Genomic DNA, 26,544 nt, shown 5'->3' with positions numbered 1-26,544 from the left:
AAAAGGTAAATGTTTTTTTTCAATTATTTATCAGGTGTCGTGGGATCCGAACAGTTCTCGCTACACTATGCTCTAGTTTAAGACGATTTTGAATAATAAAAATTAACCTCAAACATGCAAATTAGCAGTCGGATGGAAATTTTATCCGCGCGGGCGAAAAATAGTCGGATGGGATCAATGTCTTAACACAGTAAACATAGACTCTATTTTCCGTCGCACAACATATTACGTTTTATAATATACAACTATGTTATATCGTAATATCATAATAATATATTTCACGGACGATAGCATCGCCTAGGTTCTCGCGTGATTGCAAAAATTGTAAATTAAGAATTTTCTTAGAGCTACTAAGCATTAGCTCATATTAATCCAACATCGGCAAATATTTATACCCTCCATCTCGTGGCGATTAACCTAGGCCACCCACAGACTTCACCCCGGGTTTCCCATTTTCTGCACGACTCCTTTTTGACTAAATTCGTTCATCCATTGTCACGTTACCTCTAATCCTGTCAACAACGAAAATTACCCTGCCCACTTAACCCTGATATTACCTTTCAAGAGAACTAATTATAGCGGGACCTAATTTTCGCGTTTTTAAGTGTTAGTTCCGCGAAATTCAATTTTTACTAAAAATCCTCAAAAACCCCTAGGAAAATGAAAGAATTTTGGCAAAAAGGGGGTGTCAACTGTGAAAATTAGTTCCGCAAAATACGCCAGTTTAATACCCTCGCACTGCGAAAATTTGTTCCCGAAAAAAATAGTCCCCTTAAGGTACTGGTTTTTGTTTGGATGTTTCCCTTTCTGTTGTTTCTTTTCCTTTACCAGGTGCTGGGTTCAACGTCGTCCCAAGACGCTTGCGGTGGAGAAGTTCCTTATAAACCTTTCTCTATAACTCGAAATTTCCTTAAATCGAACAAATTTGTGTTTCCCGTGTGTGTTTGATAAATATGAGTGGTCAGAAAGTATCTACTAGGGACTAAGGGGGGGGGTTATTTCAGGGGGGAGTTTGAAATTTTTTTTTGAGGGTTTAGGGCGGGGGGTTCCAAAATATTTGGTTGATATTGATGGACATTGGTTTTACAAAAGCATTTGACGAAGAATATGACATTTCAGCAGGGGTCTCGTATGATATACAAAACAAACATATATTCAGGGATTTCAATTTGTATTTCAATGTCCTCTAGTTTCAATTAAAATGAATGTTTTTGGACTAGATTTATAAAAACATTAAAGAATTGAATTCAGAATGACTGTTGAACTGGAAAACTTGTTTTCGCAATCACGTATGGTTAAAAAAGTCATGAATAAAAAGTAATAAATAAGGAAACTTAAAATAGCCAAGTTTTATGAGAAATATTCAAGAAAAGTGAATAAAGGATTAAAAAAAGAAAATAATTAGTTATCGTAAAGGTTAGGCAAGTTTAGGTTAGGTAAGTTTAGGTTAGGTAAGTTTAGGTTAGGTAACTTTAGGTCAATTTGCATGGGGCGCCATTTGTTGCAAAAATAATTACATAGTTTATAAAGGAAAATATCCATCGTGCGAAAATCCCGCGTCGATTAAAGATATACCTTATCGGCCCTTTTTACGCCGGCCCTTATTGGCGTTATTTTTGGGCTCGTGGCGTAATAAGGTTCGGTGTTAAAAGGGCCGGCGTAAAAAGGGTCGATAAGGTACCTAGACTGTTCAAAGGACTTCAGCACTCTAAAACATACAGTGTGGGAAATAAGAAATCCGACTTTGCTGTTCAATATTAGGAAAGCATAGAGGGAAATATCCCCTATCTGAGAGAGAATATCTTTGGAATGAACGTTTATGGGGTACTCAACATTCAGAAAACTTTGAAAAGTTGATTTTATGATTGTATATTCTGCATTTATCTGATATATGTTTTAATGATGCACATAAACCAATTTTTTATTCATCTTATTTATATTTATTTAACTAAATTATACTGATGATATTAAATTTCGTAACAATTGATATGCTTTACACCCGACTGGTTATGATCACGGTGTGAGTAAGCACTTTTCAAATAAAAACACTGATTCAAGATGGCAGACGGAAAAACACTGATTTTGGAGAAAAGTGGACAATGTTTGAAAAGCCCTTGTGACCAGTAGAATTGTTTTTGGATGCTAATTTTGGTATATGGCTTCATGAGTAAGTATATATTGATAAAATAGTAAAGAAAGATGTAATAATTAACTTTCCCCCACTTTTTTTTGCATAGAAAGTGAAAAATGCCAAAAAAGTGACATTGTCGAAAAATGAGGAAAAAAGCATTGGTGTATGTAAAGCTACCATTTAAGTTAGAATACTTTAATTGAACTTGTACCCAACCTAAAAGATGCAAAACTTAATTAGCTTTTCAGGGATGGTTTACTTTTTGCCAAAAGATTTCTAGTTCTTGAGGTATGGCAAATTTCCCAAACCCCACGTTTTCTCAAAAAAAGTTGCGCGCAGACAGCGTGAAAATATAAAAAACAGCGTGCTGGAAAGGTTAAGATAATCTAACTATGTCAAACGAAAGGACTTGATACAATTATCGTATAATATCCGCATAAGGGTTGACTAAAGCAAATTTTTCAGAAAATAAGCTAGTATGCTAAGCAATCCCAGGGCTGAACCGAAAATTGAGTTGCTTTTAAAAAATGTGAGTCTGCTAAATGACGTGCCCTACGTGCCCACGTGCCCTTATTTTTTTGACGTGCCTACGTGCTGGCGTGCCTTGATGTGCTTACGTGCCTACGTGTCCTCCGAAATTTGATGTGCCCGACGTGCCTACGTGCTTGCGTGCCCAAAGTTTTGACGTGCCCTCGAGTTTTGACGTGCCCTCGAAATTCGACGTGCCCTCAAATTTCGACGTGCCCTCAGATTTCGACGTGTCCTCAAATTTCGACGTGCCCTCAAATTTTGACGTGCCCTCGAATTTGACGTACCCTAATATTTTTTTCTTGAACATGGACAACATCAGCGTGTCTTTCAGGTATCTCCCTCACTTTTTGTCCCATGAAATCAGAAGACGTCATTTGAATAAAAAATTGAAAGGTCATAACATATGGTCTCCTAGAAGACAAGAACACATATTTATAAAAAATCTCTCCGCCAGCTGCTTCTGATGAGTGGTAGGAAGGAGCTATAATTCAAAAGTTAAGTTTTATGATTGAAATTCAATCTTACTAAATATAGTTTCAGAAAAAAACGTCAAAACTGTCATTATCAATAAAAATATAGAGTAATAAGATAAAATAAATAATATATTAATTAATAATAATTTGGATATGAAAAAAATCTATTATTCAATTTTCAAATTTCAATAGAAAATTCTGGCACGTTTTGTTTTTTTCTTCTAAAAAGTTGTGTGCACGTACATTTAAGGCGAGACGTATTCAGTGGCTTTCTAGTACTCTTCTGGTCAGCTTCATTGATATCTTTTCTGGGTCGAAAATGTGCAGCTTTTTTGCGTTTTCACAAGCGGAGTCTCAAGTGGGAAAAAGAAAACGGGATCCATATGAATGTTTATTTATTCTAGAAAACCTTTCAGCCATTAAAAGAAGAGTTCCTTCTTTGATGAATGATTAATGCCATGCAAAGTAATGTTCCTTCTTTGACCCTGAAATTTCAGGTGCCATACTAATATGAGAATCTTATTTTTTAGTAGAAGAAATCTTTAAATTGAAATTTAACAACAACAACAACAACAACAAAAATGTCTTCAATTTCAACGTCAAATAGCACAAATATTTCCGACGATGGCATTAATAGCGCAAACGGGAGTTTAGTAAGTTGGCTGACAGTCTGTGTTTTCATTGGACTTATGTCTTTAATCGGACATGGGCTAATCGCACGGACTGTTTACCGGCATCCGGCACTCAATTACGCGCCGTACCATCTGCTGATTAATATCGGTGTTTGTGACGTATGGTTCTCCTTGATAATCATGCTGATTGGTGTCTTTTCAGGTGGAGATCAAGTTATGTTAAATACAGCGCAATTGACAGGCCGCATTGCGTTTATATGTTCCCTATTCACGTCATCTTGTTTAGCCTTCGATCGTGTTTTAAGTGTCAGATTTTTGCTGACTTATCAATTTTTCGCAAGACGTCGCATCTCCATTATAATGATTTTGTTTTCTTGGTTAGCGGCTGGTATTTGTAATGGAATTATCATGGGGGTCGAATACCGCACCGATAAAGACACCCTGGGTGTCCCGGCACGATATTCCTCGCATTTGATATTGTTTATAACTATCTTTCTTACGAGTTTCTTTATTTGTTTCACCTTATTCTACATTAAACTTGAAACATTTCGAGAGATCAAAAAATTAACAGCATTAACTACTTACTTACACGGTGAAAAAGCTGAACAGCTTGAGGATTTACGACGCCGTCAAAAAGTCAACTTCGACGTTACTGTTGTGTCAGTTTTTTCAATTGTCGTAGTGTCGGTAGTCGGGTTGATTTTTTTCAAACTTGTAATATTACCAAGTAATTCTGATGAAATTTGGATTTCAGTTAACTGGGTTATTGGGACTTCATACTGTGCAATCAACCCAATCGTGTATTTGAAATCAATGCGAAAACTGAAACGATTCTTTGTCAGAGATGTTCAAAAGACGTGGCAAAAAATAACAAGAACATGTCATAATAATGTAAATCCAGAACCTGATTCATAACGATATATTTGTACAAAATATTGAATTGTATTTACATAATTCATTTCTTTAAATTTAATCTTTATTAGTGGTAATATAGGACATGTGTCTGATATGAAATGGGAACACTTATGTGAAACGAAAACCTTTAAATGACGTTACAGACAAAACGGTGTCGAGAAAAAGATGTGTTTAAGAGGACAGGCAAGCCGGTGAGAAAATGGTCATGATTGAACAAATAGCCAAATAGCCGGCACCGATATAAAGTCTACATTTAAAGACCGGGCTTAAGTTTGTTTCAAACAGGGACTAAGTACTTGAATATAAATCTAGTGTTTTTAAAATAAGATATATGTGTATGCAGAGATTTGGGAAAAGAGGATAAGAATCGCCGCTGCCGCTCGCTGTTTTCTCATTGTTGACCATTGAATTCGGCGTCGTCTGATGTCGCTAGGCTAGGGAACAACTTGGCCAAGAAGGTAGTACTGCGAAAAAAATGGCGTTATGTGCAGTATTATAACAGTTCAAGAAAAACTGTCTGAATTTACTCCTTTGGAGGGGTTTCCTACTGATATAAACAACTGAAAAGCTAATAACGATCTTTTGGGGTTTCCACTGACAAAAAAATCTGCTGTTGCATACTTTATTTTTTGAGAAAAAGATGGCGGAAGCAGGCATGCTAAAATTGGATGTGAAATGGGACCTTTTTATTTTTAGCTAGTTTGCCTTACTGGAAAGTCTTTCAGAGTCAAAATAAAGTGGTTTGGGTTGGAAAAAGGTTGTAGGTGACTAGCCTAGCTTTGGTTTTTATTGGCACCTTCTAGATCTTTTTGGCACATCCTTCAAAGATAGCTGAAAAATTATATTAAAAAGTGTATTTTTTGTTTGTTAAGTTGAATAAAATTAATTTTTTTTGTGTTGCAAACATAATTTTTATGGGTAGCAGTAAGGTTGATTAAATGACAACCTATAGCTTAGTTTTACATGGCAAATCTTCAAACTTTCTTAGCATTTTGATTGAAGATGGGCAGATGGGCAAAATCGACTAAAAATGTTGTTTTTTTTTCCTACAGTTTAGATGAAAAAATAATGTTATCCTAGCAAAACTAGCTTGATGGCAATGGACAATGGATTTTAGATTTGGTAAGTACGCTAAATTATCCTTGATGACTTTTTAGCTCCTACTGAGGAAAAACATTTTTTTGGGGTTGAAATTTCAAGTTTTTGTATGTAACAGAAAATTGCAACAAAAGTTCTAATATTAATACTTATGTAATTTTATGAAACTATGACTCTGACCGGTTAGTAGATTGGCTCTGACCGGTTTAGATTGGCTCTGACCGGTTAATAGATTAGCTCTGACCGGTTAATAGATTGGCTCTGACCGGTTAGTAGATTGGCTCTGACCGGTTTAGATTGGCTCTGACCGGTTAATAGATTAGCTCTGACCGGTTAATAGATTGGCTCTGACCAGTTTAGATTGGCTCTGACCGGTTTAGATTGGCTCTGACCGGTTAATAGATTAGCTCTGACCGGTTAATAGATTGGCTCTGACCGGTTAATACATTGGCTCTGACAGGTTAATAGATTGGCTCTGACCGGTTAATAGATTAGCTCTGACCGGTTAATAGATTGGCTCTGACCGGTTAATACATTGGCTCTGACAGGTTAATAGATTGGCTCTGACCGGTTAATAGATTGGCTCTGACCGGTTAATAGATTGGCTCTGACAGGTTAATAGATTGGCTCTGACCGGTTAATAGATTTTCCAGTTATATAAGATTTATTTCACCGATTTTTGTCTGTGGTCGGTGGAATTAAGATTTGTTGTTTGTGTTCTGTATTTGTTCATGAGAGCTTGCTGCAAAAATCCTAATTCCCATTTTCATTATTATATACTTTCAGGTTAGTTACCATCATACTGCCCCAGTAACCTAGATCCATGAATTATTTTGTACCTTCACGTGGTTGGTATACAATGAGAATTGGCTTAAAATTTGTCTGAATTTCTCACGTACAAGGTTCAATATCTTTGCAAACACCAACAAATTCTGCTAATAAGATGGACAGGTGAAAAGCATGTTTAAACTCAAAGGAAACAACAATGGAATCTGATGTCATGGTTTGTTTGCAGTTGGATTAAGGTCTTTTTATCCCTGTTTCACCAGGATTTCCTGCTTGATTACGCAAATAGTCCCAAACAAGACACCAGAATGGGGCTAGACTACAATTACAAGATAATTGATATGAACCAACCATATAGATATAAAAAATGCTTTAAATAGAAATTCCAGTTTGGAATTGGAAGTGGACACTGGACTATTTTCATACATCACATTATATAATTATTCATCTTATGAAATACTCTTTTCTTGAGCATTGATGAACAGTCTGGTTATATTCATACTTTTTTTCTCTAAAATTTTATTTGAAAGGGTAAATTGCTTTTTATCTTAGAATCACACCTCTATTGGAATTAGTGAGCCCCCCCCTAAATCCAAGAGTGACCGATTTTTCATATACTGTTTCACAATATATGTTTATTTTCCAAGGTGCTTTTAGTGAGGAAGGATCAAGTCAAAGTTTTTTTATTGTAATTAATTTTCTTGCAATTATTTAAGTAACTTTTTGGAAGCAATAAGACAAATAAAATTGACATAACAAGAATCAAAAAATTAATCCAGAAATTTAACCAGTTTATTATTATTTTTTGTTATTACAACAAACGCGACCAAATAAAGATTTTTATATAATTTTTGTTTTTAATGTATGCTACTGTTTTGTATTATTGGTCAGCCTAAGCTGAGCATTCAAATAGGCAAAATTTTCTTCCAGTTCCTCCATCATCATAAGACGGCAAAAAAAAAATCCGATTTCCCGATATTTGCACGGATTTCTTTTCGAGTAAACACCGGGATAAAAAACGCGCGCGATTGCATCAGCCATTGGGATTATTGCATCAGCTTTTTTTATCTCCCGAATAATGCGCTATCTCTGTATTCATGATAGCATTATTTTTCTGCTAAATGTATTAGCTTCCCAATAAGTTGCCACTACAGTTGTGAAAATTAAAAGCAAGATTAGGCTGCTTTTGCTGGAATGACAATTTGTACACTTTTTCAATCATCAAGGTGAGATTTCTTTCCTGCCTTTTTTAACAGTGTACTGGCTTTTTATTAGTGTTTAAAAAAAGATAGCAGCAATTGTAATTTTACCTCAGTTGCATAAGCTACAAAGAAAAGATAGCATAAGCTTGTCTGTGTTCAATATCAGACAAGCAGCTACAAAACCCAGAGGTTGCATGCGAGCTCCTTGCATCCTCTTACAAAGCTTACTTAACCTACTAAACTTGCTTAACCTGCTTAACCTTGAACCTATTATATCTACTGAACTTACTGTATATATACAAACTATTATTGAATCAAATTAAATTGACTATTATAATATTGAATTGTGCGAAGGGAAATCCGCAACTAGAAACTTGTGCGAAGGGAAATCCGCACCTAGAAACTTGTGCGAAGGGAAATCCGCACCTAGAAACTTGTGCGAAGGGAAATCCGCACCTAGAAACTTGTGCGAAGGGAAATCCGCACCTAGAAACTTGTGCGAAGGAAAATCCGTACCTATACAAATATTCATATACTTTTTGAAAACGCTCCACGCTACTTTTGCTAAAGCTTACAGAACTGCAATATGATATCTATAGAGGCATATCGTGTGTGTATAGGAAGTTTTGCTCTAACAGCTCAGAAAAATGTGAAAGGTATTTCTAAATCTATTAAAATTGGTTCTAACCTTTCAGACAATGCTTTTACTAAACTATTGAAACCAATCAGATTTTTAGCCCTTTTTGCACTTCTTTTCTTTGCAATTCCAAAGTCGTATGAGACAACCTTTTTTCAGACACACCTAGATTTTGTCCATCTTTCAAAAAATGGTATTTTTTTTCAATATCCAAATGCAGCATTTAATTCAGGAGATCCAAACCTTATTTTTCTCAAAGTTAATTATACCCTTCTATTATCAGGTGATATTGAACTAAACCCAGGTCCAAGAACAACTAAAGAAAACAAAAGTGATCAAGGGTCAGAAATGACCAATTATCAAGTATCTAAAGCTGTTTTAGGTTCCTTTAACCAGGCTAACATAGATTTATTTGGGCAAACCGCAGGAACACAATGTAGTGCAAATTCTTTGTATGCGATATTCTGGTCTCATTTTCGACGTGTTTCTATTTGGAAAACTACAGACCTAGATAGAATTTTAATTGAAGGTGATAGGTTGTATAAGTTGTTGAATACAAATGATTATTTATCTGTCGATGAAATGCCACGATTTATCGAAACTAACGGTATTATCACCGAACTTGACTTTTTAAATTTAGAGACTGGCGAAGCTAAACTAATTGATGACTACCCCACGCTTCAAATTCCACTGAGTACTACTCAAAGTCCTGAATTTAATACCTTAATGATTATTGGTGGTTTTACTATAGCTATTATGAAAAGGTCCCAATGTTTCTTTGTCTTTGATTCACACAGCCGGGACAGCCGTGGATTACTAGTTGAAAATGGAGATGGAGCTTCGTGCCTTTTAAAGTTTGATAATATTTTTGAACTTGAAAAATATGTTAAGTTTTTTTATTTAGAGTTTCGGGAAAAAGAATTTCAACATTTTCAAATCCAATTTATTCAAATTAATGAACCAAGTGAAGAGCTCAAAAGGATTCTTCAACTAAGTTATTCTCGATTTGTAAAGAAAAATTCCAGTGCGGCACCTAAAAAACGTAAAAATAATTGTGCTGATGGAAATACCAGAAAGCGACAAAAAACACGTCAGCAAAGCAATCAAGCCTATTATGAACAAAACAAAGAAAAAATAAATGAAAACAATAAAGCCTATCATGAACAAAACAAAGAAAAAATAAATGAAAACCAGAAAGCCTATCATGAACAAAACAAAGAAAAGATAAATGAAAACAATAGAGCCTATCATGAACAAAACAAAGAAAAGATAAGTGAAAACAAAAAAGCCTATCATGAACAAAACAAAGAAAAGATAAGTGAAAACAAAAAAGCTCATAATGAACAAAACAAAGAAAAGATAAATGAAAACAATAAAGCCTATCATGAACAAAACAAAGAAAAGATAAGTGCAAACAAAAAAGCTTATAATGAACAAAACAAAGAGAAGATAAGGGAAAATAAAAGAGTTTACTACAAAAGAAATAAGGACACTCTAAAAGAGAAGCAAAAAATTAATGCTCAAAAAAAAAAATCTGCTAAGCAGTCTGATGACCCAGTGAAAAGATTTAAAAAAATTATATATGAAGGTCCTTTTTACATATGCGTTTCTTGCCACAGATGTCTATATCGACGTTCAGTTGCTAAATTTTCTCCTGAAAAATACAACATGCCAGAAGATGATTATTGTTTAGAAGTAATTTCTTTCGATGGGAAACTGTATATTTGCAAAACGTGCCACAATAAGCTCAAAAAAGATAATTTACCATGTCAGTCAGTTAAAAACAAACTAAGCCTTGATGAACTACCAACTGAATTCAGTACTCTTCGCAGACTTGAAAAGGTTTTAATTTCTCGTAGAATTTTATTTAAGAAAATTGCAATAATGCCAAAAGGTCAGTTTCCCAAGTTAAAAGGGTCAATTTGTAATGTTCCAATTGACATAGAAGATATTGCTAATACCCTGCCAAGAAAAACTAGTGATAATGGTCTTGTCATAGTTAAACTTAAAAGAAAATTAGAATATAAGGGACATGTAATTTTTGAGGCAATTAGGCCTGATTTTGTTCAGCAAATGTTAAATTATTTAAAAGATAACAATCCTCTTTATCAAGACATAGTGATTGATGTCAGTAACATTTCTGATGATGAAACTATGGTGGGAAATAATACAGATGTTACTAACATTAATACAGCCAGCAATGATAACGAAGAAATTTCTGATGAGGGTAGCAGAACACAAAATGACACTTCAGTTTTAGAACTTGAGACAACAGCAAACCCACTTGACGTGTTTCGCTCAAGTGCAAATGAAACAACTCTTATGTCCCATACTCCCACTGAAACAGAAATAGATAATGAAATTTTAACATTAGCACCTGGTCAAGGGAAAAAACCAATTTCTATTTTGAATGATGAAAATTGTGAAATGCTTGCCCATCCTCATTTGTTTCCCAAAGGTAAATTTGGATTCAACGTTCAACGCAATGTTAAATTGAGTCCCTCAAAGTACTTTAACCAACGATTATTGAACTATACTCAAAAATTTGCCTCTGATCCAGACTACATATTTTTTGCTAACTCTGTGATTCAACAAGTCTCTTTGACCAGTCAAATAAATGTTGCCATGAGAAAAGTTGCAGCCTCTAATTTAAATGCGGGAATGTTAAGTCAAAATTTCAAAGAAACAGTGAAACAATTTATTGCAAATGACAAAGCCTTTGCTTTTATGAGTACAGTTAAAGGAACTCCAGCATATTGGAAAAAATTTCAGCAAGAAGTTTTGGCAATGGTTAAACAATTAGGGCCACCAACTTTCTTTTTGACTTTAAGCTGTGCTGATCTAAGATGGAATGAATTGATCTCCATAATTTACAAACTCAAGGGTCAAAATGTTACTAACGAATTTATTGAGAATCTTTCTTATCATGAAAGGTGTGATTTGTTAAATAGCAATCCTGTTCTAGTAGCAAGGCATTTTCAATATAGAGTTGAAGTATTTTTTAAAGAAATTGTTTTAGATGGTCCACTTGGCAAAACAACTTATTATGCTATTCGGGTTGAATTTCAAGTACGTGGAAGCCCTCATATTCATTCTTTTCTTTGGATTTTGAATGCGCCAACATTAACTCCGGAAACAAAATCTGAATACGTAGAATTTGTTGATAAAATAATTAAAGTTTGTTTACCATCACAACAAGAAGATCCAGAATTGTTTAACCTTGTAAAAACCTATCAATTACATCGTCATTCGAAAACTTGTCGTAAATATAAAAATACGCCTTGTAGATTTCATTTCGGCAAATTTTTTTCTGAGAGAACTATTGTTTCAGAGCCTTTGCCACAAGAATTGCCACAAGAGCAAAAACGAACAATACTGTCACTGAGAAAAGAAGTATTAAGTAAAGTAAGGACATATATAAATGAAAATCTTAATCCAAGTAAAAGAAATTTTTTTAACCCAGATGCTGAAAATTTCAGTCCTGTTCCAACCATAGATGAAATACTTAATGAATTAGATATTCCCAAGAATGATTATGAATATGCTCTGTCAGTATCTGAAGATGATGATTTTCACCTATATTTGAAGCGTGATTCAAATGCGTGTTTTGTAAACAATTATTTTACTGAGGGTCTGAAAGCTTGGCAAGCAAATCTGGATATTCAGCCGGTATTTAATTATTACAAGGCTGTTACTTACATGTGTGCATATCTGTCCAAAACTGAAGATGAAGTGTCTCATGCTATGAACCAAGCTGTTCAAGAAGCATTCGAAAACGATTTAGACAAATATCAGCAAATGAAATCTATTGCGCATGCTTATGTTTCAAAACGGGAAGTATCGGTGCAAGAAGCTGTATATCTTAGCATGCCTGAATTATGGCTAAGAAAAGTATTTCCAGGTGTAACCTTTGCAAACACCAATGTACCAGAGAAAAGATTTAGAATGTGCCTTAGTGAAAATGAAATAAGTGAGCTTCCTGAAGATAGTACCTCGATATTCAAAAAGAATATGCTAGACCGATATTGTGATAGACCAACCAACAACTATGCTAATGGAATTTATGTGTCTGTTTCAAACATGTGTTATGCTGAATTTTTGAGGTTTTATAGTATCATGTATGTAGAGAATAAAGAAAATGATTGCCAGCCCAATGAACTTGTAGATGATCTAGTTGAATCAAATCATCCAACAAATGGGTACCCAAATATTGTTCCACTCTTGTCCAGTCGAGATAAACTAAAATGTCGTAAAGTTCCATTAGTACTCCGTCTTCATGAGCCAAATAGAAACAAGCACCCCGAAGATTATGCTCATCATCTGTTAATGTTATATTATCCTTTTCGTAATGAAAATGAGTTACTTTCTCAGGAACACAATTCTTACACACAGAAACTATTTGAACCAGGTGTTGTAGAAATGATTGAAAGGAACAGAGCTTTGATCCAACCATATTCTGGTTTAGTAGATGATGCATTAGTAAGGTTTAGAACTGACATCACGCTCAATATGAATGACTTTGAACAGCAGGAAAATGATGAAACAAATGCTGAGCTTGAAAGTAATACTGCAAATAATAATGATGAATCAGATGATGAAGCTAATGAAGACACAGTACCATTTAGGGCAGCAATACCAATGGAATCTATTTTGCTTCCTGATAATGAAATAAATACTCGTATAAGATCTCTTAATCCTCAACAGAGAGAAGTTTTTGATGTAATACACAAATGGGGAAGAAATTTTGTAAAAAACCTGTCTTCTAAAGATCCTAAAATTGTAGAGCCATTCCATATTTTCTTAACCGGTGGCGGAGGCGTGGGAAAAAGCCATTTACTTACAACAATTTATCACTCATTGTCTAAACTTTTAATGTACAGAGGAGGAGAACCTACTAAACAAAGGATTCTTGTGCTTGCCCCAACAGGTGTAGCAGCGATCAATGTCAATGGAACCACAATTCACACTGGTTTGATTATTCCTACAAAAAAGCTATTTCCCTTGAATGCTATGTCAAAACAAAATTTGCAAAAAAAACTTGCTTGCGTTGAGATTATAATGATAGATGAAATTTCCATGGTACCTAGTCGCTTATTTCGAAATATTGATTCAAGGTTACGTGAAATATTCAGTTCTGATAAACCTTTTGGTGGAAAATCGGTCTTACTTTGTGGTGATTTGTATCAACTCCCACCAATTTATAGAGATCCAATTTACAAAGCTGATTGTTCATCTATGCAAAGTATTGTCGGATTTGAATTATGGAGAAGTTTCCAAATGGCAGAATTGACTGAGGTCATGAGACAGAGAGATGATATAGATTTTGTAGATCTATTAAATCAAGTACGTTTAGGTGAACTTGATGAAGAAAAAGAAGAACTTTTAAAATCTAGATTCATTACAAAAGACAGTCCAGACTACCCTGCTAATATAACTCATATTTATGCAGAAAATAAGCCAGTAGATTTATACAATTTGCAAATGCTTGAAAAATTACCGACTGAAAAGCATCTAATTTCTGCACAAGATGAGGTACCAAAAAATCTGACAAGAAGTGATTTGAATTTTATTGAAAATGCTAAAGCAAGAGATACAGGTGGTTTAGCTCGTATTATTGAAATGAAAGTAGGTGCTCGTGTTTTGATATCAAAAAATATTGACATTGCTGATAGATTAGTCAATGGACAAGTTGGAACAGTTATGAGGTTCAAATTTGATTGCAATAATAAAATATCTGGTTTATATGTAAAACTTGATGATGTCACTGCAGGTAAAAAAGGATCCAATTTGGATAGTGTATGTAGAGAAAACAATTGGACTTTGATCGAAAGAGCAGAATCTACCTTTGCGACTAGAAAAAATAAGCAAAAGTCACCTATGGTTAGAAGAACTCAATTTCCACTGATACTATCGTATGCATGTACTAGTCACAAAGTCCAAGGGCTAACACTTCAATCAGCAGTCGTAAGCTTTGAGTTATTTGGTCAAAGATATTTCAATGAAGGTCAAATGTATGTTAATTTGTCAAGGGTAACTGACATAAACGGACTATTCTTAATTGGTGAATATAGTAGAAATGCTATCAGAGTCAACACTGAAGCAGGGCTTGAATATGAACGTTTGAGAAGAAGTTGTTGTTTGCAAAAGGTTCAAACTTTTTCATCTGTTTCTACCTCTCCCAAGTATTTAAATATCTCCCTTCTTAATATTCGCTCGATGTATAAACATGCTGTTGACCTAAAAAAATCTGAAAATTTAATGAACAGTGACTTGTTATGCCTTACTGAAACTCAGCTATCACCTACAAGTGATACTAGTGGAATTGATCAAACATTAAATAGTTTTAATATTGAGTATAACAACAATTCAATTAATCGTTTTCAAAACACTGCATGTTGCACAAATTCTTCTATTCAAATTTTAGAGTGTAATAAAGCAGCAGGTTACACATTGATAAAATTCAAAAAAGAGACGTTTAGTAGTCAACCTATTAGCCTTTTAATCTTGTACAGACCACCTAATTCTTCAAGAAACACTTTTCGTGAAGAACTATTGCAACTGACAAGTTATGATGATGTAGACATTATTGTGGGAGATTTCAATATTGATGCACTAGATCCAACAAATCAAGACCTAAACGAAATACTTGCTTCATTCAAAATGATAGTGAATGAACCAACTCATCTTGCTGGTGGCCTTCTGGACCATGTTTATATAAAAACAAGTTTTATTAGCCAGAAAGAAGTGAATTGCTTTATAAAGGATATTTATTTCTCCGACCATGATGGAGTTTGTTTCACTATTGTGAGTGATTCTTAAATTGTTTGAACTGCTTGGACTGCTTGAACTGCTTGAACTGCTTAGACTGCTTGGACTGCTTGAACTGCTTGATATGGGGGGGGGGGTTACAGTTTGGAGGGTGGGATACATAAGGGATACAAAATTCTTCAAGGAGTAAAGTTTCTAATATTCATTATAAAGTCGATTCAGTACATTTATAAATAAATAAATCACAGCATATTCTGATGAGTTTTGCATCCCTTACGTATCTATCTTAGAAAAGAAAAATCAAAACTGACAATAAGGAATTTGTCTTAAAAAGGTTTTTAGTGCCTTTTAAAGGAAAGAAACTTTCTTGTGAATTTTAATCTTTTGGATGGTTATGAATTTCTTTAAAACGTCACTTGTCACTTTTGAGTGGACACGATACTAGTTGCAAAAGACATTTTCCTCAGTCACATAATTTTTTATAATTTTATGTACAGTATTTTAAAAATGTGGATTTTAAGAATTTTTTTTCTATCAAATTGGAATATTAATTTTGTACATTCTTTATATATTTATAGTGCATTTTTTAGTTAAAAATTGAATTATGATACGCATTAACTTTTTAATTTTTTTTTTGAAAATTCTTTTTACACTTTTTATAGTATTTTTTAATCAACTCATCAATTTATACAAAATTTAGAGTTACAAAATTAACAAAATGAACAATACAAATAAAAACCCTGGACTAAAACTATGTTGGACTGGACTGGAATATTATTTGCGTGTTAATCGTTCTGCTGTAACTAAAATTACATGCTTGGCTGGAGAAAATATATGGGCATTTGTATGATATGATGCTGGTAATTTGTTAATGGTTTTGTTGTAGTATTAATTCCTGTTACGTAATAGCGTTGGTAGAATGAGGCAACCTAAAAGTAAAGAAACAAGTTTTTGATTCATTGGCAACTTGGAATAAACATTGATTCCACACCACCAAATTCAGCAACTCTAGATGCTACAAAAGTCACAAAAACAAAAGGTTAGTAAGACTTTTGAGAGAATACTACTCGAGTACTATACTTCAAAGTCACAATTTATGATTCTCTGCTTAAAAAAATTGACAAATAGGTATATTCTTAACAATGGTTGGTATTTTTACAGACAATTGGTATAAAATCTATTGAAGTGGTTATCAATTTCCGAAAAGAAGTAATTTATCACACTTTTTCTCCGAAAAGAAAATACAAATAAATACATCGGGGAGTTTAGTGCCTTTTAATTTTACTCTGTTATTTTAGCTATCAATCAACGATCAATTGTCATTTGGCTGTCATGACTCGTAAACAATTGTCACTGTGTTACTCCGAACTCAAAGTCGATGCTACAAAGTACATTCAGGTAATTTAATTAAACCTTACAAAACATTTAAGACCTGAAGGCTTTTCTATTTTCTTACATAAGAAACTGTCACATTTGCCTACATTTGCTGAATGTCTCCATTCACCAAATAACTTAGAAAGTTTATATCATCAGCTTTTATTTTTATTTTTTGTTTTCTCTACTAGATTATATACGATCAACAGTAGTTTCATATTGTATTCGTTTCAATCAATCGGTATGCTGTTCATTGTCAAATTGTCGTCAAAGAAAAACCAACGACTGACGACCATTTAAATTGTGTTCATAATAGAGTTATTTGTTGCTGATTTTGAAATTCATAACGTTTCTTCGCTCAGTGAATGAAAGTGATCAAAATGATATCATAAGTGTTATCTATACTTGTCCATTTACCATTTCGTATTGCATTGTTTTGTTTTGCTTGATTATGATGATTTATGATGCTGCTGGGATAAATATAATGAACTATTATTTGAAAAAAAAACTATTTCTATTTGTAAAAGTAAATGGTCAGTCTATGTGACCTGTCAATTGAATTTTTGATAGAACCTTTGTATAAGTTTATAACAGGACATATCTAAAATTTTGTGATTTGTCCATAAATTTTTGATTGAAACTTTATCTTCAAAATGTTAAAAGTTGAATTTAAATGCTTTAGATACGGAATGTTAATTTTCTATTCAATCTTACTACTAGGAGTTTTGAGTAACCTGGAGAAACATTTAGGCAAAATGAGATTTTCTAGCTCTATTAAGTTTTCCAATTTTGCTTGATTCTTTATGCATTTAGTCCTTCCTTCCATCGCAGCTATTTAACTTCTTTACAAACTATCCGACTAATAATCTAACTATATTGGCTGACCTTCCAGCCTCGGCTGGTTTATATTGCTATTATTTTTCGCTTTGTTGTGTAAACTTCAAAAAGTTCTTACAAAAAAATTCATGATATTTTTGATTTCTTGTCATTGATATCATGAATTGCTATTGTTTTAGTCCTGTTTTTTTCTTTCCCTTCTCCTTCATTGTTTTAATATTCAACCTAGCTAGCTCTTTTTATATGATTGTCAAAACACTTTAGCCCGAGAAGTAATGAAAAACTATATTAGTTTTACCAGCTTCGTTTTGTGTTTGAATGCAATGAATTTTAAATTCTTTTTCACTAGTAATTATTTCTATTTCTACAATATAATCTGTGACATTGGTTCGAGCATTCCTTGAGGAAAGTATTTTGGCTAAAACTGAAAGTTTTTGGCTCGACTAACACTGTATCCGCCCTGTCCAAAATGAAAAATGCTTATAAAAAAATACCAAAATACCCGATATTAAAAATATTTTTATTTCACTTTCGATATCAACCACGGCTGCCATTTTTTGTTTGTACTTCTAGTCTTGTGCGCATAGTATAATCAAGCGCTCCGATTGGTTCAGAACTAAAACAATCGATCGGGCGCAGATATTTCAATAGAACAAAAGGTTCCCTAGCCTATATTTCTATAGCTGAATAGCGCAATTCTTATCCTCTTTTCCCAAATCTCTGGTGTATGTAAAGGAAGTAAATTCACTGAAATTGAAATAAGAGCGAAGAAATTTCGAAAGATTTTCTTGCTTTTATTAATATGGAGCCCCGCGGGTAGACCTCCAAGAGAGATTTAAAAAACAATATATGAATGATAGGAAGGAGCTATAATTCAAAAGTTAAGTTTTATGATTGAAATTCAATCTTACGTAAATATAGTTCCAGGAAAAAAATAAAGTCGAAAACTGGTATTATCAATAAAAATATAGAGTAATGAAATAAAATAAATAATAATATATTAATTAATAATAATTTGGATATGAAAAAAATCAATTATTCAAGTTTTAAATTCCTATAGAAAATTCTGGTACGCTTTGTTTTTTTTTGTGTGCACACTTACATTTAAGGCGAGACGTATTCTGTTCAGTGGCTTTCAGTACTCTTCTGGTCAGCGAAACAGACTTTCGAAACTTCACTGATATCTTTTCTGGATCGAAAATTTGCAGCCATTTTATGTTTTCACAGACGGAGTCTCAGATGCCTAAAAAATGGGACCCCTGAATGTTTTTTTTCACTCTCGTTTATTCATTCTAGAAAATCTTTCAGCCATTAAAAGAAGAGTTCCTTCTTTGACCCTGAAATTTCAGGTGCCATACTAATATGACAATCTTATTTCTTAGTAGAAGAAATCTTAGAATTGAAATTCAACAACAACAACAACAACAAAAATGTCTTCAATTTCAACGTCAAATAGCACAAATATTTCCGACGATGGCATTAATAGCGCAAACGGGAGTTTAGTAAGTTGGCTGACAGTCTGTGTTTTCATTGGACTTATGTCTTTAATCGGACATGGGCTAATCGCACGGACTGTTTACCGGCATCCGGCACTCAATTACGCGCCGTACCATCTCCTGATTAATATCGGTGTTTGTGACGTATGGTTCTCCTTGATAATCATGCTGATCGGTGTCTTTTCAGGTGGAGATCAAGTTATGTTAAATACAGCGCAATTGACAGGCCGCATTGCGTTTATATGTTCCCTATTCACGTCATCTTGTTTAGCCTTCGATCGTGTTTTAAGCGTCAGATTTTTGCTGACTTATCAATTTTTCGCACGACGTCGCATCTCCATTATAATGATTTTGTTTTCTTGGTTAGCGGCTGGTATTTGTAATGGAATTATCATGGGGGTCGAATACCGCACCGATAAAGAAACCCTGGGTGTCCCGAAACGATATTCCTCGTATTTAATATTGTCTATAACTATCTTTCTTACTAGTTTCTTTATTTGTTTCACCTTATTCTACATTAAACTTGAAACATTTCGAGAGATCAAAAAATTAACAACATTAACTACTTACTTACACGGTGAAAAAGCTGAACAGCTTGAGGATTTACGACGCCGTAAAAAAGTCAACTTCGACGTTACTGTTGTGTCGGTTTTTTCAATTGTCGTAGTGTCGGTAGTCGGGTTGATCTTTTTCAAACTTGTAATATTACCAAGTAATTCTGATGACACTTGGATTTTGGTTAACTGGGTTATTGGGACTTTATACTGTGCAATTAACCCAATCGTGTATTTGAAATCAATGCGAAAACTGAAACGATTCTTTGTCAGAGATGTTCAGAAGACGTGGCAAAAAATAACAAGAGCATGTCATAATAATGTAAATCCGGAACCTGATTCATAACGATATATTTGCACAAGATATTGAATTGTATTTACAGAATTCATTTCTTTAAATTTAAAATCTTTATTAGAGGTCTCTATATAGGGCGGGAATTGGAAATTGTCTTATCAGAAACAGAAGTGTTTCTTAGTGTGCAGTTTTCATAGTGGGCTATCATGGGCTGTTCGGATATTAGTCCCTTGGTTTTAAATAAAATCTTTGCTTCATTCTTTTTTTAACCTGGCAAAAAACATCGAAAATCTGGCGGACTGTTTTATAGCCCACCTAAGTGAAAGCATGTTACCATATACTACCGGGCCACATAATCACGCCATCCAGTCTATAAAAAAGCTTTAAGTGGACCCCTAGCTAGGTGGGAATTAGAAATTGTCTTGTCAGAAAGCTAAGTGTTTCGTTGTGCGCAGTTTCATAGCTATCATTGGCTATTCCGAGCAGAATCTTGTTAATACGCGAGCTTCGTAAGGGAATCTACCCAGGTCAGTGAAAAGCGATTCGCAGTTTTTTCATCCAGACTTTTCATGAGCTTTTGAGCACAAAAGGAACACTTTATATGTTTTGACTGAACAAGCAGGTTAGATCAACACATCAGCCACACTCCTATAGAGCAAAGCAAGGTAATGGTAGAGTGGATGTATTAAAAAAATGCAAAAAACAGTAAGCTACCTTGAACAACTACCAAGTCATGTTATCTTCCCCACTGACTAATCTCTCATAAAGGTCAACAGTTTCAAGTCCCACTTCCCAGAAATTGTCAGGCAATAAATCTCTACTTTGACAAAATTCATCTCCTTCCCATAATCGAATTGTTTTGATTTCAGCCACATCATTTAGTCTAAAAAATAGAACAGACACAGAATGTCAAGGAATTTTACTCTCCATTTTACTGATTAAATTATATACAGTGGAGTCTCTATACTCGAAAACGCAAAGGGAACACAAATTTGCTCCAATTTTGGAAATTTTGAGATACGGAGTAAGGTTTATACTCTAAGGTCCTGAATACAATAAACGATTTTCATGCCAGTCATGCCGACATTAAATATTCCCTACAAGTTTATTTTTATAAGAACATCCACAACTTTTGAAGCCTTAGGATGTTCATAACTTTTTTAGTTTTAAGCCAAACTGTTCTTAACATATCACCATTTTGTGAGCATTTTTGTCCATTTTCCTAAGAAATTGGGTGCTTTAGAGCAACGACCTAATAAAATAGATAGACCAGTATCCTATTGAAATGATCCGCGTAAGAATGATAAAATAATTAATGATTTTTTGCATCATTAAAATGTCATTCCGCGTGCTAAAGTATTTTTTTAAGATTAGCTATTGGTTGATATTGATCACATGACCTAAATTTTGTGAATATGTTCTTAATTTCAAGTCAAACTTTTAGGCTTAAAAATCAGTAAACATTGTTAAAATTATAACATTTGTATTTGGATAGTGTTTGTGTTTTTTATCTTAAGAACGCACCATGAACGCACGTTTATTTTCTTAGTTAGAGTCTTTCAAAAATGTTTATGCTCTTAAAGAAAATGCGCTGAAAAGCGCAACAGTGTTGTCGAAAAATATTGAAAAATATCTTGTGAGAAAGATGATTAAAAATGCGATCAGACGTAAGCAAAAAAAATCGAAAATTATACTTATGGTCAGTAGAAATTCGATACAATTGATTTTACACCATTTAGAGATGCTTGTAAAAAGTCTAATTTCTTTGTAATATGACTTACGCGGACGGTGGAAAGACGGCAAGATGAAAGAATACAAAATGAATAGAAAACAAAAGATTTTTAAGAGCCATTGTATGAAGTTCTTGGTCTATCTATTTTATTAAGTCGTTGTTTAGAGCAGTGGTGTTGCGGGAAAATTTTTCTGGAGGGGCCAAAGTCATTTTTTTTAAATGGCGCCCCACCCACCAGTTTCTAAACTTTTACTAATTCATTTGCCTATGCATAATGATAAAGGAAATATTTAGTGGATAAGAGTAGATACATCTTTGATGAATGGAAAAGGTTGGGGCCGACTAGAAAATTTTTGAAAATCGACTACCAAGATACCCTAAATCACTAAACAAAAATAGACAAATTTGACACTTGCTAGAGTGAAAAGAAACTTAAAGAAACAATGTAAAATGCGAGCGAGGCGAGCGAAGAAATTGATGTTTTATGATGTCAATATTGTTGTCAGCAAATTGGTCTTGGGGCGCAATCTCAGGCAAATTAAGGCATGTCCATTTTGAAAAACAAAATTTCTGGTGAAGTCAGCAAAATTTTGAAAAAGAAATTATGCAAAACTGTTCCTATTAATGATATGCAACTTTTGTCCAAATTTCATGTTTATACCATAAGCCAAGCTGGAGTTATTCAAAAACAAGTTTTGCTGACGTCGGCATTTTTTGGTTTTTGCCTGATATTAATTTTTGGGTGAAAAAATTAATTATGGCACAGCTATTCCAGTGATCTACACTCCAATACGCTTCTTTCGATCATGGAGGTATAAAGAAACAGGAGAAGTATGCTATTGTAACCATGCTCGCCCTACGATTAAAAATATTACGAGGTATGCATGCTCATAATCTCATATATCGTGCATTTTTGATGAGCTCTTTTGTTGATAGGTAAAATCTTATTGGCTAACTTAAATGTTGGAAATAAGATGGGACGAGATTCATTGTTTCTGACATTGGTGTAAGAAAATATTTGGATTAAAAAAGGGCCTGTAAACTTTGCAATCCTTCATCAAATGACAAGATTTTTCGATCAACATTTTCTTCAAGGTGAACTCTATTGCTTAATACTTACCTCCAAAATTCTCCAGCGACTTTTTGTCTACAAATTGGGTCTGAAATTGTGTGTGCTTATAAAGAACTTTTCATTTTCTGGCTTGAGAAAATATCTTTTCAAAACAAAATTTAATGGATGACAAAATTGAACGCAAACTTATTTCGTGGAGCTAAATTTTATTTTATTCTTGTATATTAGAAGGCTGGAAATCTTCGATGCTGATAGTAAGAATGTTCAAAGCAAACTTGAGTTCTACTAAAAAGTCGTATTTCATCGGGCAAGCCTAGAATTTCTTTTGATTTATTACATAAAAGAAATCAAAAGACTTTAACGACCAATTACCGACAAATTCATCTCCTGTCTTTCTTTATACCTCTATGTTTCGACGTATGAAGTGATATGCTATGACAAGTGGAAACGGTGATAAAAAATTGAGGTAAATTTGAAAAATCTGGACAGGCCTTAATTTGCCGGGTGCATGTCACTAGTCCGACACTTTCTAGTCCGACAGTAAAATAGTCCGAATCTATAAGATATTTTTACAATTTAAAAGTCTTTTTTCTGACGTCACTTTTGTCCGAAAACGAAAGATTTTAGAGTGTCGATGTTGAATAAGGGTTTTTCACTGAGATAATATTAATATGTTCTTTTTGGCGGCATTTTGACATAATTAGAAACAAAGGAACAATCAAATTTGCGTAAAGATAATTTATAACAAAAAGAATGCACCGCCTTTAAGAGTCCCTTTTTGCTTGTTCAGAATTATGCTATAAGGATTGTAAAACACAAACTTTAATTTCGCTCCCCCCCCCCCGCCAAAAGAAGGGTCGTAAAAACAGCTAAATCCAATTCCTTGACTCTTGAAAGCCTAAGGGGCCCAACCTCAAAGTCGGAACTTTGGATTTTTATAAGCACGTGGTTGCTTATAAAAGATGTGCCTCCTCTTCGGCGATTCATATTTCGTTTTATATGTTATTTTGGACTTGTTGTCGGACAAAATTGTTGTCGGAATACTGACGCATTCGTCAAATCCAACGTCGGACATTTTACTGTCGGACTAGAAAGTGTCGGACTACTGACGACCTCCCAATTTGCCTGAGGTTAGATTTTCATTTAATAATGCTATATTGTACACAAACAAAATTATAAATTTGCTAGATTGCAAAGGAGTTACCAATTAACTTTATTGCGAGCGAAGCGGACGAAAAAGATTGCAAGTAATTTACAATTATCTCATTAAAATTGGTCTAAGGGCGCAATTTAAGGTGCATGAAGTATGATTTCTAATATTGGGGCGTTCGCCCCCGGCCCCCTGCCACAACGCCACTGCTTTAAAGTCCCCAAAGCCTTAAAATGTTCTTAACTTGTTGTTAATATTTTGGTCATCGAAGCTTTATGTTCTTATATAGTTTGTTCTTACAAAAAAACGTGTGACTCCTTTCATTTCTATCCACCACTGACTCGGATAACCGAGACAGGACTGACTTCCTTTTGCTAATTCCAAAGCTTACCGATATGGGGTTTCAGAAACTCTTTCTGTTGGGGTTCTTTTAGCTATATCCAGTTCTGATTTGCTTTTGCATTTATCATTGACTGCTTGCTTTGTCTAAAAAAACAAAAATATTTGTAAAATTGAATTGACCCTGGTGGTCCTAACTCCAAGTCCAACTCCCAGAGGAAATCTAAGAATAATACTCTAAAAGAGTTTCATAGCAGACGTTCCTTACTTATTTTAATAATTTAATATATTACTAAAATTAATCCTTTGACGCACTTTCTTCTTTATGCTCGTGTACTATAAGACATTATCTATAATAGAATCTTTCAATTTTCCTCTCCAAAGTGTGTAGAAATAAATACTTTAATCATGAGTGGGGGTCCACGAGTCGAAGTAAATAACACGTACTTCTTGGTAAAATGAAAGACAAATTCTGTATACCTTATCGGCCCTTTTTACGCCGGCGCTAATTTAACGCCGGCCCCTTTTACGCCGGCCCTTATTACGCCACAGCCTGATTTTGGGCTTACGCCAATAAGAGCCGTAAATAACGCCAAAATTTGTTAGAATGGCTATATTAATGCTTCAACTTACATGAAAATATCATTTTTCCAGTAGTAAACTGTTGAAAATTCACGCACCGTTTAATTTTCGTGCGGCCAAGTGCCATTAGGGTAGATGCAAATCGCTGCTATTGAAGTATAAGGTCCAATCGAGATTGGATCTTTTGCCTCGATGGCAGCGAAATACACAGACATAAATCACAAGAATAACATGGGTTGCGGCAGCGGTGAACAGCTGGACCTCCTTCCGATAATATTTGGGGGGGGGAGGGGAAGGGGACGGTTTATTGTATATAATGAATTAGACATGAATCCTCTTACATGGAAAGGGTTCATCAAAACATCTTTCTTTTGAATGACATCAGTCTGTGTTGCTTTCCTTGCTACTTCTTTGGATTCGTCATCAATGGAGGTAATCTTTAAACTGGAGAATTCAGAAAATGATGAATTAAGAATTATACGATTTGGATTATTATGACAACAAGAAAGCGATCTTGAAATTATGCAAGATAATTCTTCTTCAGTTTTTTTTGCACGACTCGTGCGGTATTTAGAAAGAAAACCAGTTTAAAAAGTTGCGGTATTTTAGGCACGGACAAATCAAAAAACGCAGGCGCTAAAGAATTGAACAAGGAAATTGTGACACAACAACAACACCAAAGCTTCAGCCAAAATTCACGACTTGGAAAAAAGAGGTAGACGATCTTCGGTGGCAAAATCCATGATTAAACGCGTGTTTCGTCAGGGTTTTAGTAAAATAGCGAATTCTCAGTATAGTTTCTACAAATAATCTCCAAATTTAGTTTTCACTTACTCATTTTACCTGATCTGAGGGTCTCATTCTACCAAATCTAAGGGTCTTCACACATTTACAAATAACAAAGATTTTGATAAGCTAAGAACGAACATGTAAGAGCAATTCTCTAGTTAATAAATTTCTGAAAAATAACGAAAAACGATCAATCTTCAGCAAAAATATAATGTATCAAAAGTTCATAACAGTTGCCCTACCTTAAACTTTGAAACTTTCCACTCAATTCTTTCTGGCATTTAAGTAGTTTAACCAAAACTTTTTGTTGAGATAACAACTCTTTGGCTTGTCTCATCAACTTTTTATTCTCACTTGAGATACCAGACTGGCTTTGACTTTGCGATTGTGAAGACAGTTGAGAGTCTCTCAGTGAACTGATATTTTTCTTCACATTTGATAAATCTTTATTGACTTCTGCTAATGTTGATTGCTGTACAGTGAACTTCTTTCTCCAAGCTTCTAACTCAGTTTTGGATGAAACTATATGAGAGAAAATACAGGTTTTAAAGAACCACTCCACTTCGGTGCTTATTCCCACTGGTCAGGAGCCAATTGTAGCAATAGTGAAAATTTTGCCACAGGTCCAAAAGATTTTTGAAAAACATCGCAAGTTTTTTACGCCAAGTTACAAGTTTGCCAAATTTCAGCCAAGCTCGACCGATTTTGATATCTCCAGGTTTTCCAAAAAGTTTAAAGACATACACCGAAAGACAGATAGTCCATCAGATTTTAGTGAAGTGAAGAATATAAAAAAATCCATACAACCATCAACTGAATGAATGGTAAAAGTAAGCCAATGTTACCTTTTAAGATGTCTGTTTGCAGAATGTTTTGTTGTGATTCGATTTCTTTTAACTTCTGTCGTGTTGTTTGTAACTTTTCAAGTGAAGTTGCCGCCATCTTGTCACCAGAGCCAAATTTTCTTAATTTTATTGTTAGTTTTTTTCTCGTTAACACGAGTAGTTATTCTGGAAATGGGAAAAACATTTTATTCAATTTTATCCCAGTGCAGTATACACAAGTGAATTCAAATGTTATAAAGCAATGCGGGAGAGTGGAAATGGAGTGCCCGTAAAAAGGCGGACAGATTTTTACGAAATTCGTTATAT

The 26,544-nt window shown here is 34.2% G+C and overlaps 2 protein-coding genes across 3 annotated transcripts in view; one reads left to right on the top strand and one right to left on the bottom strand.

Annotated features, from left to right (window-relative positions):
• The window catches only part of LOC136804258 (uncharacterized), a 72,429-nt gene extending 46,030 nt beyond the window's left edge, over positions 1–26,399 (bottom strand). For both annotated transcript variants that reach the window (XR_010846259.1, XM_067060964.1), the window contains exons 1-5: positions 26,239–26,399; positions 25,636–25,915; positions 24,946–25,048; positions 24,075–24,169; positions 20,444–20,612 (exon numbers count right to left, since the gene is read on the bottom strand). Coding sequence is in view for 1 of the 2 variants with exons in the window: in XM_067060964.1 (XP_066917065.1) it covers positions 20,453–20,612; positions 24,075–24,169; positions 24,946–25,048; positions 25,636–25,915; positions 26,239–26,335 (735 nt within the window). In the remaining variant the exon portion in view is untranslated. The remainder of the gene's footprint in view (positions 1–20,443; positions 20,613–24,074; positions 24,170–24,945; positions 25,049–25,635; positions 25,916–26,238) is intronic.
• LOC136803801 (uncharacterized) lies at positions 10,479–15,224 on the top strand. Its single transcript, XM_067060531.1, has 2 exons — positions 10,479–14,175; positions 14,830–15,224. The coding sequence occupies exons 1-2, from the start codon at positions 10,479–10,481 to the stop codon at positions 15,222–15,224; spliced, it is 4,092 nt and encodes a 1,363-aa protein (XP_066916632.1).
• Positions 26,400–26,544: the final 145 nt, after the last annotated feature.

This window comes from Clytia hemisphaerica, unplaced genomic scaffold (assembly GCF_902728285.1).
Source record: "Clytia hemisphaerica strain Z4C2 unplaced genomic scaffold, Clytia hemisphaerica genome assembly, whole genome shotgun sequence".
Taxonomy (NCBI): Eukaryota; Metazoa; Cnidaria; class Hydrozoa; order Leptothecata; family Clytiidae; genus Clytia; species Clytia hemisphaerica.
Note: the sequence above shows the minus strand (reverse complement) of the source record. Positions and strands in the feature narration are given on the sequence as shown.